The sequence below is a fragment of the Terrapene carolina genome, unplaced genomic scaffold, assembly GCF_002925995.2.
Source record: "Terrapene carolina triunguis isolate 2854851 unplaced genomic scaffold, T_m_triunguis-2.0 Scaffold211, whole genome shotgun sequence".
NCBI classification, from domain to species: domain Eukaryota; kingdom Metazoa; phylum Chordata; order Testudines; family Emydidae; genus Terrapene; species Terrapene triunguis.
In genome coordinates this window covers 14,413,329-14,427,429 of record NW_020664562.1, presented here as the reverse complement: position 1 = coordinate 14,427,429, position 14,101 = coordinate 14,413,329, and the positions used below count along the sequence as shown (strand labels likewise).

The 14,101-nt window shown below is 41.6% G+C and overlaps 1 protein-coding gene across 1 annotated transcript in view; it reads right to left on the bottom strand.

Moving 5' to 3' along the window:
- Window positions 1-964: 964 nt before the first annotated feature.
- LOC113407442 (calcium-binding mitochondrial carrier protein SCaMC-1-like) overlaps window positions 965-14,101 on the bottom strand; it is a 50,877-nt gene continuing 37,740 nt past the window's right edge. Inside the window, exons 6-10 of the mRNA XM_026655970.1 lie at window positions 12,992-13,144; window positions 9,372-9,479; window positions 5,415-5,582; window positions 2,861-3,011; window positions 965-1,320 (exon numbers count right to left, since the gene is read on the bottom strand). Of these exons, the coding sequence (XP_026511755.1) occupies window positions 1,142-1,320; window positions 2,861-3,011; window positions 5,415-5,582; window positions 9,372-9,479; window positions 12,992-13,144 (759 nt within the window). The 3' untranslated portion in view covers window positions 965-1,141. The remainder of the gene's footprint in view (window positions 1,321-2,860; window positions 3,012-5,414; window positions 5,583-9,371; window positions 9,480-12,991; window positions 13,145-14,101) is intronic.

Here is a 14,101-nt window from a genome sequence, read left to right as displayed (position 1 = left end):
TAGGTGGGGGAAGAGAGTGCCTCACATTGTTCAACAGCAACTCCCCCCTCCAGTATTATCAACTAGAAGGATGCTGTTGAACTGCAACCATTCTGAATGGGAAACAAATGAGTCCCCAGACTCTAGGAAGAAGACGACAGCATTCCAAACCCCATTGAGAAAAATCATTCAAAAGCCTCCCAATAATCAGCCCTGTGATCTTTATTAACTTGCTTGTTTTGGTACACTCCAGTTGATACAGCCAGCATCAATTTCATATTAGATATTTTCTTTATCCTGGAACTGTAACCTGCGTTTGCAGGGAGTTTAGTGATCCAGTAGTTCTTTTCTGTTGCTAACTATTAAGATCCTATAAAACTTGCATCAAGAAACAAGGCAGTCTTGGCTAATGCTGCCAGCATTTATAAATTAAGAGGAAAGCAGCCCAGTGAAATGAGCTATGAAGGTCATTGTGACTGTTCCATAAAAACGTAGAATTTAACTCAGCTTGAGGTATTCTGATGCCATAGAACAACATCCCCTTTGCACTTTCATTTCTTTAGAGGAAAAGCAGAGGAATAAAAGCCAAACATTTTGTCATCCTGAAAGAAAAGCTATCAGGAGACAAAGTTTAATGTGGTGTTCTATTCTTACCTGCCCCTAAGGCAATGTTTTCCCAGGACTTATTTTAACAGTTTATCAAAAAAGCAATATGCCTTTACAGATGGTAAGTGCAAAAGGACAGTTGTGAATTGCTTGAGTATGAGATGGTGGGACAAATCTATGAGTTTTAATACCAATGCAGTATACACTTCTCCCAAATGTGGCCTCACCCAGTCAAATGCATATTTAAGAGAGCAATAATTACAAAAAAATTAAAGCGAAGAGCTAAACCATAGGTGGTTTCCTGATAGTCTTAACGTGTAGCTGATTTAAAGATGCTGTGTTTTTTTATTTTTAAAATCCATACTATATTAATAGCAGTTTGGGGGTTAGAAACTAAGGCAGTTCCTTCCAGCTTGGGGGAAAAAACAAAACCACAGCTTCTTTGCACAGTGATCTGTTCTCCAATTATAAACAAGAACAAACCAGTTATTTGAGAAATCCTTTTGGTTTGAATATTCCTGAGAAGGCTAGAGGCTTATCAGCTTTTTCCTTCTTTTCATGCTATTCCCAAATTTTGCTTCATTTTTTCATAAACCACATAGCTGATGCTGACAGCCGGAAGCACTTTCATGAAGTTTGGGCCTATGCCTCTATAAAGTCCTAGGATTCCTTCGTTAGCAATTATCCTTTGAAAGAGTCCAACCATGTTTAGCTGTGGGGCTCCTTCCAACAGAGCTAAAAAAGAAAAGGAAGATAGCAATCTCCATCATTCAGCAGTTCTAGTGAGGTTAATTTTCTAATCATATAAAGCTCCTCACTATACAGATGTACAACTTATCACCTCTAACCCTATGGACTTGGTACAGAGTCTTCTCAACACTATTTCCTAGCACAGCAACGTCTGCTCTCAGTCATTAAGTTTGGGGCAAGTCTCTTTCAGCTGCAGACCTGTGCCTTGGAACTCCCTCCCATGAAAGGTCCACAAGAATACTTTGCTTGTTGCACTAACAACATGCTGGAAGTTGATCTATCCTCTCCTGTCTGAGACCTCGCTCTACCACCTTTCTTTTCACCTATTTGCAACAGTTGATAACAGAGTAGCAGTCGTGTTAGTCTGTATCCGCAAAAAGAACAGGAGTACTTGTGGCACCTTAGAGACTAACAAATTTATTTGAGCATAAGCTTTAGTGGGCTACAGCCCACTTCATCGGATGCATAGAATGGAGATATATATACACATACAGAGAACATGAAAAGGTGGGAGGTGTCCTAACAACTCTAAGAGGCTAATTAAGGAAAAAACTTTTGTAGTGATAAGCAAGATAGCCCATTACAGACAGTTTGATAAGAGGTGTGAAAATACTTAACATGGGAAAATAGATTCAATGTGTGTAATGGCTCAGCCATTCCCAGTCTGTATTCAAGCCTAACTTGATGGTGTCTAATTTGCATATTAAAGTTCGGCAGTTTCTCGTTGGAGTCTGTTTTTAAAGCTTTTTTGTTGCAAAATTGCCACCTTTAAGTCTGTTACTGAGTGGCCAGAGAGGTTAAAGTGTTCTCCTACTGGTTTTTGAATGTTATGATTCCTGATGTCAGATTTGTGTCCATTTATTCTTTTGCGTAGAGACTGTCCGGTTTGGCCAATGTACATGGCAGAGGGGCATTGCTGGCACATGATGGCATATATCGCATTGGTAGATGTGCAGGGTGGACATCATCATAGGACCTAATCACATCAGCCACGCCATGAGGGGCTCGTTCACCCACGAAAGCTTATGCTCAAATAAATTTCTTAGTCTCAAAGGTGCCACAAGTACTCCTGTTCTTTTAACAGCTGGTAAGTAACCCTTTTTCGGTGCTGGACTTATTGTCCTTGAGGGTCACAGCGCTTTCCTCTACACCAAATTCCTTGGTCTCCTCTGGCCATGCATTTGCTCTGGTGGTTAGTGCTTTATTTATTTATTTAAACTTCAGTTTTGTCCTTTGATTTTACAATATGGTCTTTACATAGCTTGTGATAGGAGCTCCATAAATGGGTTAAAATATTTAAGGTGATTGACACAAATCTATAAAATATAAATATTAAAACACACAGAGCTAGAATCTGTAACATGAAGGTTGTGTCAAGCACTAACAAAGCCAATCAAAAGTTTAGATGGGCAAGGTCAGTATGGTATTAGACACCTTAAAAACAGGCATACTAAGTAGGGATTATTCTCCAAATTATAAATACCTTTAAAAGATATTCTTCCCAAACCCAAATCCCAATTCTCACCTTGAGCCTGCATGCGAGTTCTGATGAGAGCAAGAGGGTAGCTGGCTAACTGACCACAGGTGCTGGAGACAGTACCACATCCGAGCAACACAAAGACACCAGGGTTAGCAGAGTCTGATGCATAACGATCTAGCCAAGCAGTCTTCAAAGCCTGACAGGAAAACATAAATAGATTTGAATGAGGTATATAAAAGTTTACACTAGATAGTTAAGCAGACTTTATAGCTAACAACAATATTAAGGTGCTCCTTTGCCTCCATAAAAATATTCCAAATGCATTCATGGGCTCAATCCTGCAAGGTGTTGAGTGCTCTGCCTCAATCCAACAAGCACTTAAGCATGTGCTTAACTTTATATGTATATAAGTAAGCCCAGTGACTTCAGTGGTATTACTTAGATGCTTAAAGTAAGAGCATGCTTAAGAGCTTTCTTTGATCAGACCACAGCACTCAGCAAGTAGAGGATCAAGCCTTATAGTGGTGATCCACAAGCACCACAAAATAAAAGTTAAAAATGTGATAGATAAAAATATTAAATTGCCTTTTCAAGTTTTATTATGAAGCATATTTCTCAGAATTAAGTGACTATACCCCAGTTACATGAGACAGACTGTGCACAGAAGGCTGACAAAGGTATTTCAGACCAAGTGCAGGTGGGAAAATGAGTACCACAATAGAAGACCCCCTCATAGAAAATGCCATCAAGTCTCACCACTGCTTTAAACTTGGGCCTTCAGCTCAAGCACTTCTGCTGCTTGTCTAGACTGGGAAAATGAGTCTTTAAAAAAGTATACAATGTGTTTAGCTAATTTGTGTTAATTAACATGTTTTTAGAGACCCCTTAGCACCCAGTGTAGGCAAAGAGAGTGGATGTTTAAAAACATGTTAGTTAGTCCTGGTCAGTCTTAGGGGTCCCATTTAGGGCTTTATAGGACAAAATCAACACTTTAAACCATACCCAGAAGCTAATTGGTAGCCAGTGCTACAAAATGAGCCATTGGTGAAACATGTCCTCAGGGCTTGTCTACACATCAAATTATTCAGAAATATCTATTTCTGATTAAATCCATGTATGGATGCTCTTATTCTGAATTAGTTTAATCCACTCCCAAAGTAGAGTAATATAATTTGGAATAAAGCACTCTTATTCTAGAATAATAGCATCCACACATGCTATTCTATGTGTGGATGCTATTATTAATCAAGAATAGTTAATCCACTTTGAATTCACACCTTATTTTATATCTGATTAATTTTATGTGTAGGCAGCCCCTCAGTGTAAAGCACATTTATGATATATTCACATTAATATAATCCAGTCATAATGAGAGGGAATAATTACATATGTTCAACTGTATCATAGCCATAGGGCTACATAACATGCAATAGCGTCAGGTGTTTAGGGTTTAAGTTTGTTGTTTAGGGATGTGCTCCAGGCCAGAAGGGGGTGTTTAAAAAGAAAGATATGAGTATATTGCATTGCAACAACCAGCTGTCTAATGTTCTGGTTTAAACCTACCAAAATCCACTTCCAAAACGTGGGCCAGATCCTGCAACACTTACTCATGCCAGCAATGCCGTTGGATGTTACAGGGAAAAAGAGGTTGACTATGAAAGGATCACCTACTTGTGTAAGGGTCCAATCCTGCCACTTTATCTCCCTGTAGTAGTAGCAATATTTATTATTTGTATTACCAAAGTACCTAGGAGCCCTAGGCATGGACCCGGACCCCACTGTGTTAGGTACTGTTCAAATACAGAACAGAAAGATGCCTCCTGCTCCAAAGAGTAATAAATTTTCTTTCAGAAAGAAAACAGATAGAAAATAGATAATTCAGGCCTGCCTGGGAGAAGCCCTCTACCCCCTGATTGGCTGCCTTCTCTACTCACCTGCCTCCTGGGAAGAGCTGCTGCAGGAAGCAGGCAGAGCTCTCTCTTTCCCCACCTCAGGAGCCAAAGTGGTTCTCACAGGAGGAGAGGGGGACACAAAAAAGTTCAGCAGCTCAGGATAGTTCTGCTCTCTCCTCCCCAGTTTCCTTCCTGTGAGCAATGGCATCGCTCCTCTCCTCTCCTATCTCCCTCCTTGCAACAGGCCTCCTCCAGGCCTGGGAAGGAGGAGACTCCACTGCAGCTGACTCCCCACAGGCCTGAGAGAAGAGGTAAAGAATCCCTGCAGCTGCAGAAGGAGCAGATGTGGGGGTGAAAGCTCCCGCAGTGGGAGCCAAAATCATCTAAATCCAGACAGACCAAACCACAATATAAATTAAAAAAAAAAAAAACCACTCATGATTCTGGGGGAATCTCATGATTTTGGTGGGTCTGACTCATGATTTTTGAATCATGGGGTTGGCAATACTGTAACACAGTAAGGAAAAATGTGAAAATCTGGCCCTGAGCATACTACAGCGGATATTTTTTGAATCCGCAAATAAGTGTAACTACAAGTAAGTTAAAATATGTATCATTCACTCACATCTGTAAGAGGGTAATAGGAGGGCAGTTTACATTTTTGTGTGTCTAAAGAAATAATACATGCATCAAGTAAACAAACTGACCTCATAGACAGCCAGGTCTATACCAGCATAAGGAATTATGCCCAGAATGTTGGGTACATAACCTTTGTAAAAGGCTTTCAACCCTTCTCTTTTTAAAATCTTCTTAGCACAGTCAAACATCCCAGAGTATTGTCCTGTTTTACCCACAGCCAGTCTGGTCTTTAAGACCTGAAGGTAGAAGAAACGTAGAATTAATTATTTGACAGGTCACGACACAGCTTACATATAGGAAACTTGGCATAACAAATCTTTGCATACTCATAAGTTTCTATTTCCAAAAAGTGAACCTCTTTGCATGTGCTGCTTAAAGTCTCCTTTGTAACAACTAGAGTTAAGGTTTGGTTAGCACTAGTTTTCTCAAGGTTTTATCATTTGTAAGAGGAATAGCCCACCTAACAAGCTCATGGTTGTGAAGGAACAGGGTGTATTTTTTTTAGTCAAAATCAGAATAAGATGAAAGTTGTGATTTGCCTTTTTTCCCCTTCTCATGTTCAAGAGAGACAATTTTTTTTAAAACAAATTACAAGATATCTAGAGCTTCTAATTAGGGCTGTTGCTTAGCGAAGTTAGCATTTAGACAGCAGAGACTGTGCAGGAACATGAACTAATTCCTTCTAAGGCTTCACTGGATCAAGCTTTTCAACTGAGGATTGCAAATCATATTAAAAACATTAAAGAAGACTCATGACATCCTTATGAGATAATTAAGGGATATACAGGGATCACTTCACTCACTACTGAAGTGCAACACAACAGCTGTTTAACAGTGCCTGTGACTTTATACCAGCATTGCAAGATAGGGAGCGAAGAACACCATGTTCAAATGAAACTGCCAAGGGAATTCCCTGAGCAGGAATTTGGCCTGCTTGGAAGTCTCGTAAGAGATGGCTCCCATATGTGATGTCTGGCACGTCAGCATCCAGTCTTGGCCAGGAACACCATAAAAACCAGCTTTACTGCAATACTATGGCATGGTTGGGAAGATGGGAATATCTTAGGGCTTTTCTCTGCTCTGGGTGCTACAGTGGCACAGCTACAGACCTGTAGTATACCACTGCAGTTCCATAGTGCAGAGGCTTCCAACCAGGATGGAAGGGTTTTTCTGTCATTGTAAGTAATCCACCTCTCTGAGCACCAGGAGCTACGTCAATGGAAGAAGGTTTCCACTTACCTAGCCACATCTACAACAGGGTTAGGTCAGCATCACTATGGCGTTCAGGGGGGTGAGTTCTTCACACCCCTGAGCAATGCAGCTACGTCAATCTAAATTTTAAGTATAGACCAGGCCTTATTGTAGAACAGGGCCTACATACGTTCACACCCGTTCTTGTGTAGTACACCATTTGAATATAAAATGACCAACACTGTAACATTTGGTTGCTTTATTCTATGTGCTTAGAAGCCAGCTGTGACTTGATTTTCTAAGGACAATAATGACTCAACTAAAAAACAAAAAACTCCACCACAGTTTATGTAGAATGCCATTGTTTTTTTATCCTCACAGAGAGACACTCCTTATCAGAAAGAGTTCAGGGTGAGTCACCATTTTATATCAGTTTCAAATCTTGCTGTGATGCTTGAACAGACCTAAATCCTGGTCCCAGCACACAGCTTGGGCAACTATGCTGTGTGATACTAGAGTCATTCATCTTTCAGGCAGAGGAAACTGATTTTCTACCCAGGCTGCAGAATGAAAAATAGCCACTCTAGAGCTATTATTCTATTCTTGAGGCTGGAAAAATTGCTGCAATACCATTCTGAAAGCCGCTACCTGTTGTATGGAGGTATAATAGCAGCGACTCCACAGAGGAGCAGATCAATCTGCCCACTCTGCCCATAGTGCAAGGAAATCCAACAGAGGTAGCTTAACTTCATCTGCACAAGCTACCTAAATCTAACCCCAACTCTGCACAGCAGACCTGTATTGGTTCTGTTGCAGGCAAGGCCTCCTCACCCCATGCCAGGGACTTGGGCCCTGTAATGGCAGGGACTTACCAACGGAGTGCCCCCGGTGGTCTGCTGTAGAACTGCAGTTAAATTTCTGCTTCAGTTCCCCCAGCGGGTTTTCAATAAGTTGAACAACAAGGAGTCCGGTGGCACCTTAAAGACTAACAGATTTGGGCATAAGCTTTTGTGGGTAAAAAACCTCACTTCTTCAGATGCATCCTTATGCCCAAATAAATCTGTTAGTCTTTAAGGTGCCACCGGACTCCTTGTTGTTTTTGTAGATACAGACTAACACGGCTACCCCCTGATACTTGACACCAATAAGTTGAATGATGCTTATATACAGTGAACAATGCCCCTTCAGGGATTTTGTTTATTTAATCAACAGCCAAACAGTGTGTAAACAAGCCTTCTCCTCCCCTAAGTTCCCAGGCTTCTCCTTTGCCTGGAGCTGTGCAGTCTCTCCCCTGAGATCACAGGGGAGTATCTCCCAGGCCTCCCTGCCTCAAGAGCTTTGTAGTCTCTCCCCTCTGGAGCTGTCTCTCTTTATGTTTTGGGGAGTGTTCCTCTCTCCAGGAGCCTCTGCTACCAATGGGCGTAGCTTCCTACCCAGCTCCTCTGAAGAGCTCTCTTCCCAGGAGCTTCCTCTCTATGTTCTGGTCTCCTGCCTGACCCTCAGAACCATTTATAAACCAAGTGTTTCTTTATTTAATTAATTAATTACTGCACAGCTGCTTATCCAATTAACTATCCACAGGTGGATCTGGATTGGCTCGTTTGCCTTAGTGGAGCCTGTCAGGCTAGATGCCTGGCCTTCAGAGGGCCAGTCCCAGTGGCAGGGCCACATTCAGGAAAGTACTTAAGCGCACACTTAACATTAAGCATATGCTTACGTCTTTTACTTCATGGGACTTAAATACACACTGAACTGCTCTGCTGGGCTGGTCTACACTGGGGGGATGGTCGATGTAAGATACGCAACTTCAGCTACGGGAATAGCGTAGCTGAAGTTGACGTATCTTATTTCGACTTACCTCAGGTCCTCACGGCGCGGGATCGACAGCCGTGGCTCCCCCGTCGACTACGCTACCGCCGCTCGCCCTGGTGGAGTTCCGGAGTCGACGGGAGCACGTTCAGGGATCGATATATCGCGTCTAGACAAGACGCGATATATCAATCCCCGATAGATGGATTACTACCCGCTAATTTGGCGGGTAGTCTGGACGTACCCGCTGAACAAAGATGCTTTCCAGACTTGGAGACTTAGCATGCAATTTGTGACAATCCAATTTCTAACATTTTAAGAGAGAAACAACACAACCCCCAACACATATGCACATGGTGGTTTGGGTTTGTTTGTTTTAAATGAGGCAATTTAAATAAAATAAAACTCAGAAAACAGCAAAACCCCACATAACACTAAACACCAGAAAATCTAAGTACACCTCTACCCCGATATAACGCGACCCGATATAACACTGGTTCGCATATAGCGTGGTAACCCCGGGGCTCCGGCAGTGGGGCTCGGGCGGCAATTTAAAGGGCCCGGGGCTCCGGCTGCTGCAGGGAGCCCTGGGCCCTATAAATCACCGCTGGAGCCCTACCGCTGCTACCCCGGAGCTGTGGCAGTGGGGCTCAGCCGGCGATTTAAAGGGCCCGGGCTCCCTGCAGCAGCCGGAGTCCGGGGCTCTTTAAATCACTGCTGGAGCCCTGCCGCCGCTACCCCGTTATAACGGGGTTTCACCTATAACGCGGTAGGGATTTTTGGCTCCCGAGGACCACGTTATGTCGGGGTAGAGGTGTATAGAACATTCCATGTTGTATCCCAGAAAGTGTTAAGTAGCATTATGGTGTGATTCTGAAGGAGTAAATCTACAGAATGCAAGTGAAAGTTGTGATGTAGACAGAACTCCTGTAATGTTTCCACAAAAAAGCTTTATCTTGCTCTTGGTGAAGTCAATAGGTTTTTTGGCACTGACTTCAATGGGAGCCCGGTCCTCTCTTGCTTACCTCCATGGGATAAATAGAGGTTTGTGCTGTTGCCCCAGCCAAAGAACCAGATACAAATCTTTCAACGGTCCCTATCTTTCCATCTTCATTAGCAAATATCTTCTTATACTGTGTAGGTAAAATACATAAAGACAAATATATCACACATCTTTCTGAGGCAGGTAGAATCCACCAGCAGAAGCAGAAATATGACACAAGAGGTTTTCCCACGAAGTTTGCATTATAGATGTCCAATTAACACAACTTAAAAATATTTACATTCTAATTCTCTGTGTAATGATTTATAAAGACATAGATCTTCCAGCCTGTGAAAGTCCTTTACATTTGGTCCCACTGAGTGGGATCAATTCTGCCCATACTATAATGGCACGGGAGCACCTCTATAGTTAAGGTTGCCCCAAGACATCGGTTTAAAGATCAACCTTTCTAAATCCTCTAAAATTGACTTGGTTAGTCTTTGTAATTTGGTATGCCTCAGGGTGGTACAGGGTAGGATTAGTGACCCAAATTTAGAATCATTTGTGCCAGGGGTCCCAGACATATAAGCCTGAGAAAAAATAGCCTTTTAAAAAAAAAAGTTGCGGGGGGGAGGGGAATCAAGCTATTGATGTGATGAGGGTCAAAATGGTCTAGATCTCTCAAACTTTATCCAAGGTAGTGCTTTGCACACACACACAATCTTTGAGGGACCCAAACTGAGAATGGTGTTTAAGAAAATGTACAGTAACTCCTTACTTAACTTTGTAGTTATGTTCCTGAAAAACGTGACCTGAAGTGAAACCAATTTCCCCATAAGAATTAATGTAAATAGGGGGGATTAGGTTCCAGGGAAAAAAAATTTCACCCGACAAAAGTGTGTGTACACACACACACACACACACACACACACACAGTATAAGTTTTAAACAAACAATTTAATACTGGTACACAGCGATGATGATTGTGAAGCTTGGTTGAGGTGGTGAAGTCAGAGGGTGGGATATTTCCCAGGGAATGCCTTACTGCTAAATGATGAATTAGCAATCGGCTGAGGGTTAACCCATTGTTGTTAATGTAGCCTCATACTCTACAAGGCAGCACGAATGGAGGGAGGGGAGATAGCATGGCAGAAAGAGACAGAGACACACAGCATGTGTGTGAGAGAGAGAGATGCACATTGCCCCTTTAAGTATGCTGACCCCACTTTAAGTACACTGCCTTTTAAAGTAGATCAGCAAGTTGAGACAGCAGCTTATGCTGGCAAGCTCCCTCCATCCTGAGCCCTGTCGTGTGTCCCCCTATGGAGATGGGGTAAGCAGGGTGCAGGAGTAGGGGTGGAGAGGGACACCCTGACATTAGTCCCCATCTTCCCCCCACCCCCACCCTGCACAGCAAGCAAGAGGCTCCGGGGAACAGCTCCAAGGCAGAGGGCAGGAGCAGCACATGGCAGTGGGAGGAGGGACAGCTGAACTGCCCGGCAATTGATAGCCTGCTGGGTAGCTGCCGCACAGGGAACTTAGGTGAACGGGGAGCTGATGGGGGGCTGCCGGTCCACCCTGGTTCCAAGCCCCCACCAGCTAGCTCCAATGGGCTGCTCTTCCTGCAAGCAGTGGACAAAGCAGGCGGCTGCCAAACGATGTTATAAGGGAGCATTGCTCAACTTTAAATAAGCATGTTCTCTAATTGATCAGCAACATAACAACAAAACAACGTTAACCGGGATGACTAAGTGAGGAGTTACTGTACGTTTTTACAATGCACATGTACCAGTACAGAAAAGCAGCTAGAGGATTTTCATTCCCACCATTTTATATGCTTTAAAGCTCAAGTCTTCTAAGTACTCTGAAATCCGAATGGTTAGTCGGATTGATTTGAAAATGTGGTCTCTCTCATTAGGGCACAGGGTAGAGCTAGGGATTCAAATTTGGGGTCACTTGACAAAGAGGTTACCAGTTTACAGGTTGTCTTAAAAAAAAGTTTCCTTATGCTGCCCTGTACTGTTAAACTGAAAGTTACTAAATCACTGGATGAATCAGAGCTCATTCTGTTTGACTGCTGCGAAGTCATCCTTCAATTAACATAACTAAGGATAAGTTAATCACAAGCACCCACATAACACAAAAGGAATTTTGAACTGAGTGGTTGTAGTGCTACAATTTGAGAGTCATGAGTGGCAGTTTTATTTTGTGGGGAATAAAAATCAGAGTATGAGGGGGGAATTAGACATGTGAATGCTTAAGAACATAACCACCGCCATACTGGGTCAGAGCAAAGGTCCATCTAGCTCAGTATCCTGTCTTCCGACAGTGGTCAATGCCAGAGGGAATTAACAGAACTAGTAATCATCAAGTGATCCATCCCCTGTCACCCATTCCCAGCTTCTGGCAAGCAGAGGCTAAGGACATCATCCCTGCCCATCCTGGCTAATAGCCATTGATAGACCTATCCTCCACGAACTTATCTAGGAAAGGAGGGCATTATGGAGAGGAGGAGCAGTACATGTGTTAATGGGATGAATTGGGTAACTGCTGAAGGAGGGTAGAGTTAAAGATTGGATGCCTTAACTCTGCATTTCCTGGTTTTCAGAAGTTTCAGTTTTGATTCACTCAACGTTCTGCAAGGGGACGACATATCAATAAGCAACCCTAACTTTGCAGAAATGTTGTTTTTTGGGTCATTCCATACCTATATGGTTGCACTTTTATAACAGAAGAGAACCCTGCATTTCTTGCACACCCAGAACTCCAACTTAAGTGAATGGGTACTCAAGGAATGGAGAATTAGGCCTTATGTGCACCATACCACTTGCTATAGGCAGCCAAATACTGCAGTCTTGTCTTTGTTCTGCCTGAGTAGTTGTATCAGTTACTGATAAGCTGAGCTGAAGTAAGGAGTAATGTACTGAGGGAGGTAAGCAATAACTGCACATTAGGGCAAATTACCACCTCTCATCAGAAGTTGTAAATCAGATATCCTATACACAAAGGATAATTTTTTAAAATAGCTTTGGGTTTGGGGTTATTTGTTTACAGCACAGAAGAGTGTTGATGTCTTGTACATTACTTTGCTCTTACTTCTGGCCCTAGCAAGACTCTGCCATCTTCACAGATGAGAAAGCAAAGATCAGTTACTGGATGTTCTAGAATTCCAAACTAAAACTGTGATCGCACGGAGATCTCTATTCCAAAGGAGGATTAGGTCTTTAATATCTTGTGTAAAGCTGATTCAGAGGTAAATATAACTCTGAAACCCATGCTGAGGGCATCTTACTGCAGCACAATGACATTTGACTTAAAAGGAATCCTGTACACGAGTATGTGTTAGGCTAAAACAACGTGCTAAATTTTTATGTGGTTACTATTTAGAAATCAAAACTGAAGTATTTAACATTAGAGCACCTCTCCATAAAAAGTTACATAGATAAGTAGGTAGCTTTAAACTCATATGATGCGAGTTTGATTTCTTTCCTACATTGTTCACAGTACAATAGTAATAATCCACATTACTCACATATTTTATTAACCAGTCATGATACTATTTTAAATTTGATCAATAAAACCATTATTTTTTTTTTCCCCCAACATCATTTGCATCTTTCTTTTTCTGTATTTGGTGTTCATCACCTTGATTTAACACATTACCTGTTCATATGCCCAGAACTTAATAGCAGTTTCAGGTGCGATTTTAATAACATTCACACCATTTCCCCTCCAAAGGGAACGGATGCCTCCTTCTTTCACCATCTGCTTAAGGCCACTTGATATATTCATTTTATTTGACTTTGAACCATGAACCTATTAACCACAGTAAGAAAAAAAATGCTTAGATATGCTTAGATTGGACAGGGGACTCATTTTTAAGCAACAAAGGATAAAAGCTGTAGTAAATAGTTAAATCAAAACCCCCTATAAGACAGACAGTATAATTACTTGTCTCATAATTGAATAGCTGTAGTCAATCTGAGATGCTGCAATATGACTGTAAACTAAGGATTGTTTTCACACCATTAACATTATCTGTTGCATTTCTTAAAAGCTAACACTATAGTAATAATAAATAAATTAAATTAAATTAATGGAGATATCCTATCTCCTAGAACTGGAAGGGACCTTGAAAGGTCACCAAGTCCAGCCCCCTGCCTTCACTAGCAGGACCAAGTACTGATTTTGCCCCAGATCCCTAGGTGGCCCCCTCAAGAATTGAACTCACAACCCTGGGTTTAGCAGGCCAATGCTCAAACCACTGAGCTATTCCCCACCCGTCTTTCATTTTTATAGCAGTTGTGATATTTCTTCCAAACTGGCTACTAGTTCAAAAGGGAATATAAATGCTCATTATCAAGAGAAATGCAATATATTCCTTATAATGCATACTACAGAAACACTACATAATGTGCTTTTTAGATTGAGTAGTACTTTCTATGCGGCAGACTCAGAAAACATAAAGCAAGCTACTGTTTAAAATCTTGTAATTTTGAAAAAAATGTATGGGAAGTGGGTAAAAAGTGTGAAATTTATTGCTGATCTTAATACACTGTTGTAGTTTATACCAGCACAACTGATTTTGAGAGGGTAGATGTATTTTCTAGTATCAGTCTTTTATTAATCATTTCAGATATCAAACGGAACATATTTAATAGAATATCTGTACCACAACACACCACAAAGCAAGTCTCATTACAAAAATGCAGCATTTGAATTCTTTAAAAAAAAAAAAAAAAAAAAAAAAAAAAAAAAAAAAAAAAAAAAAAA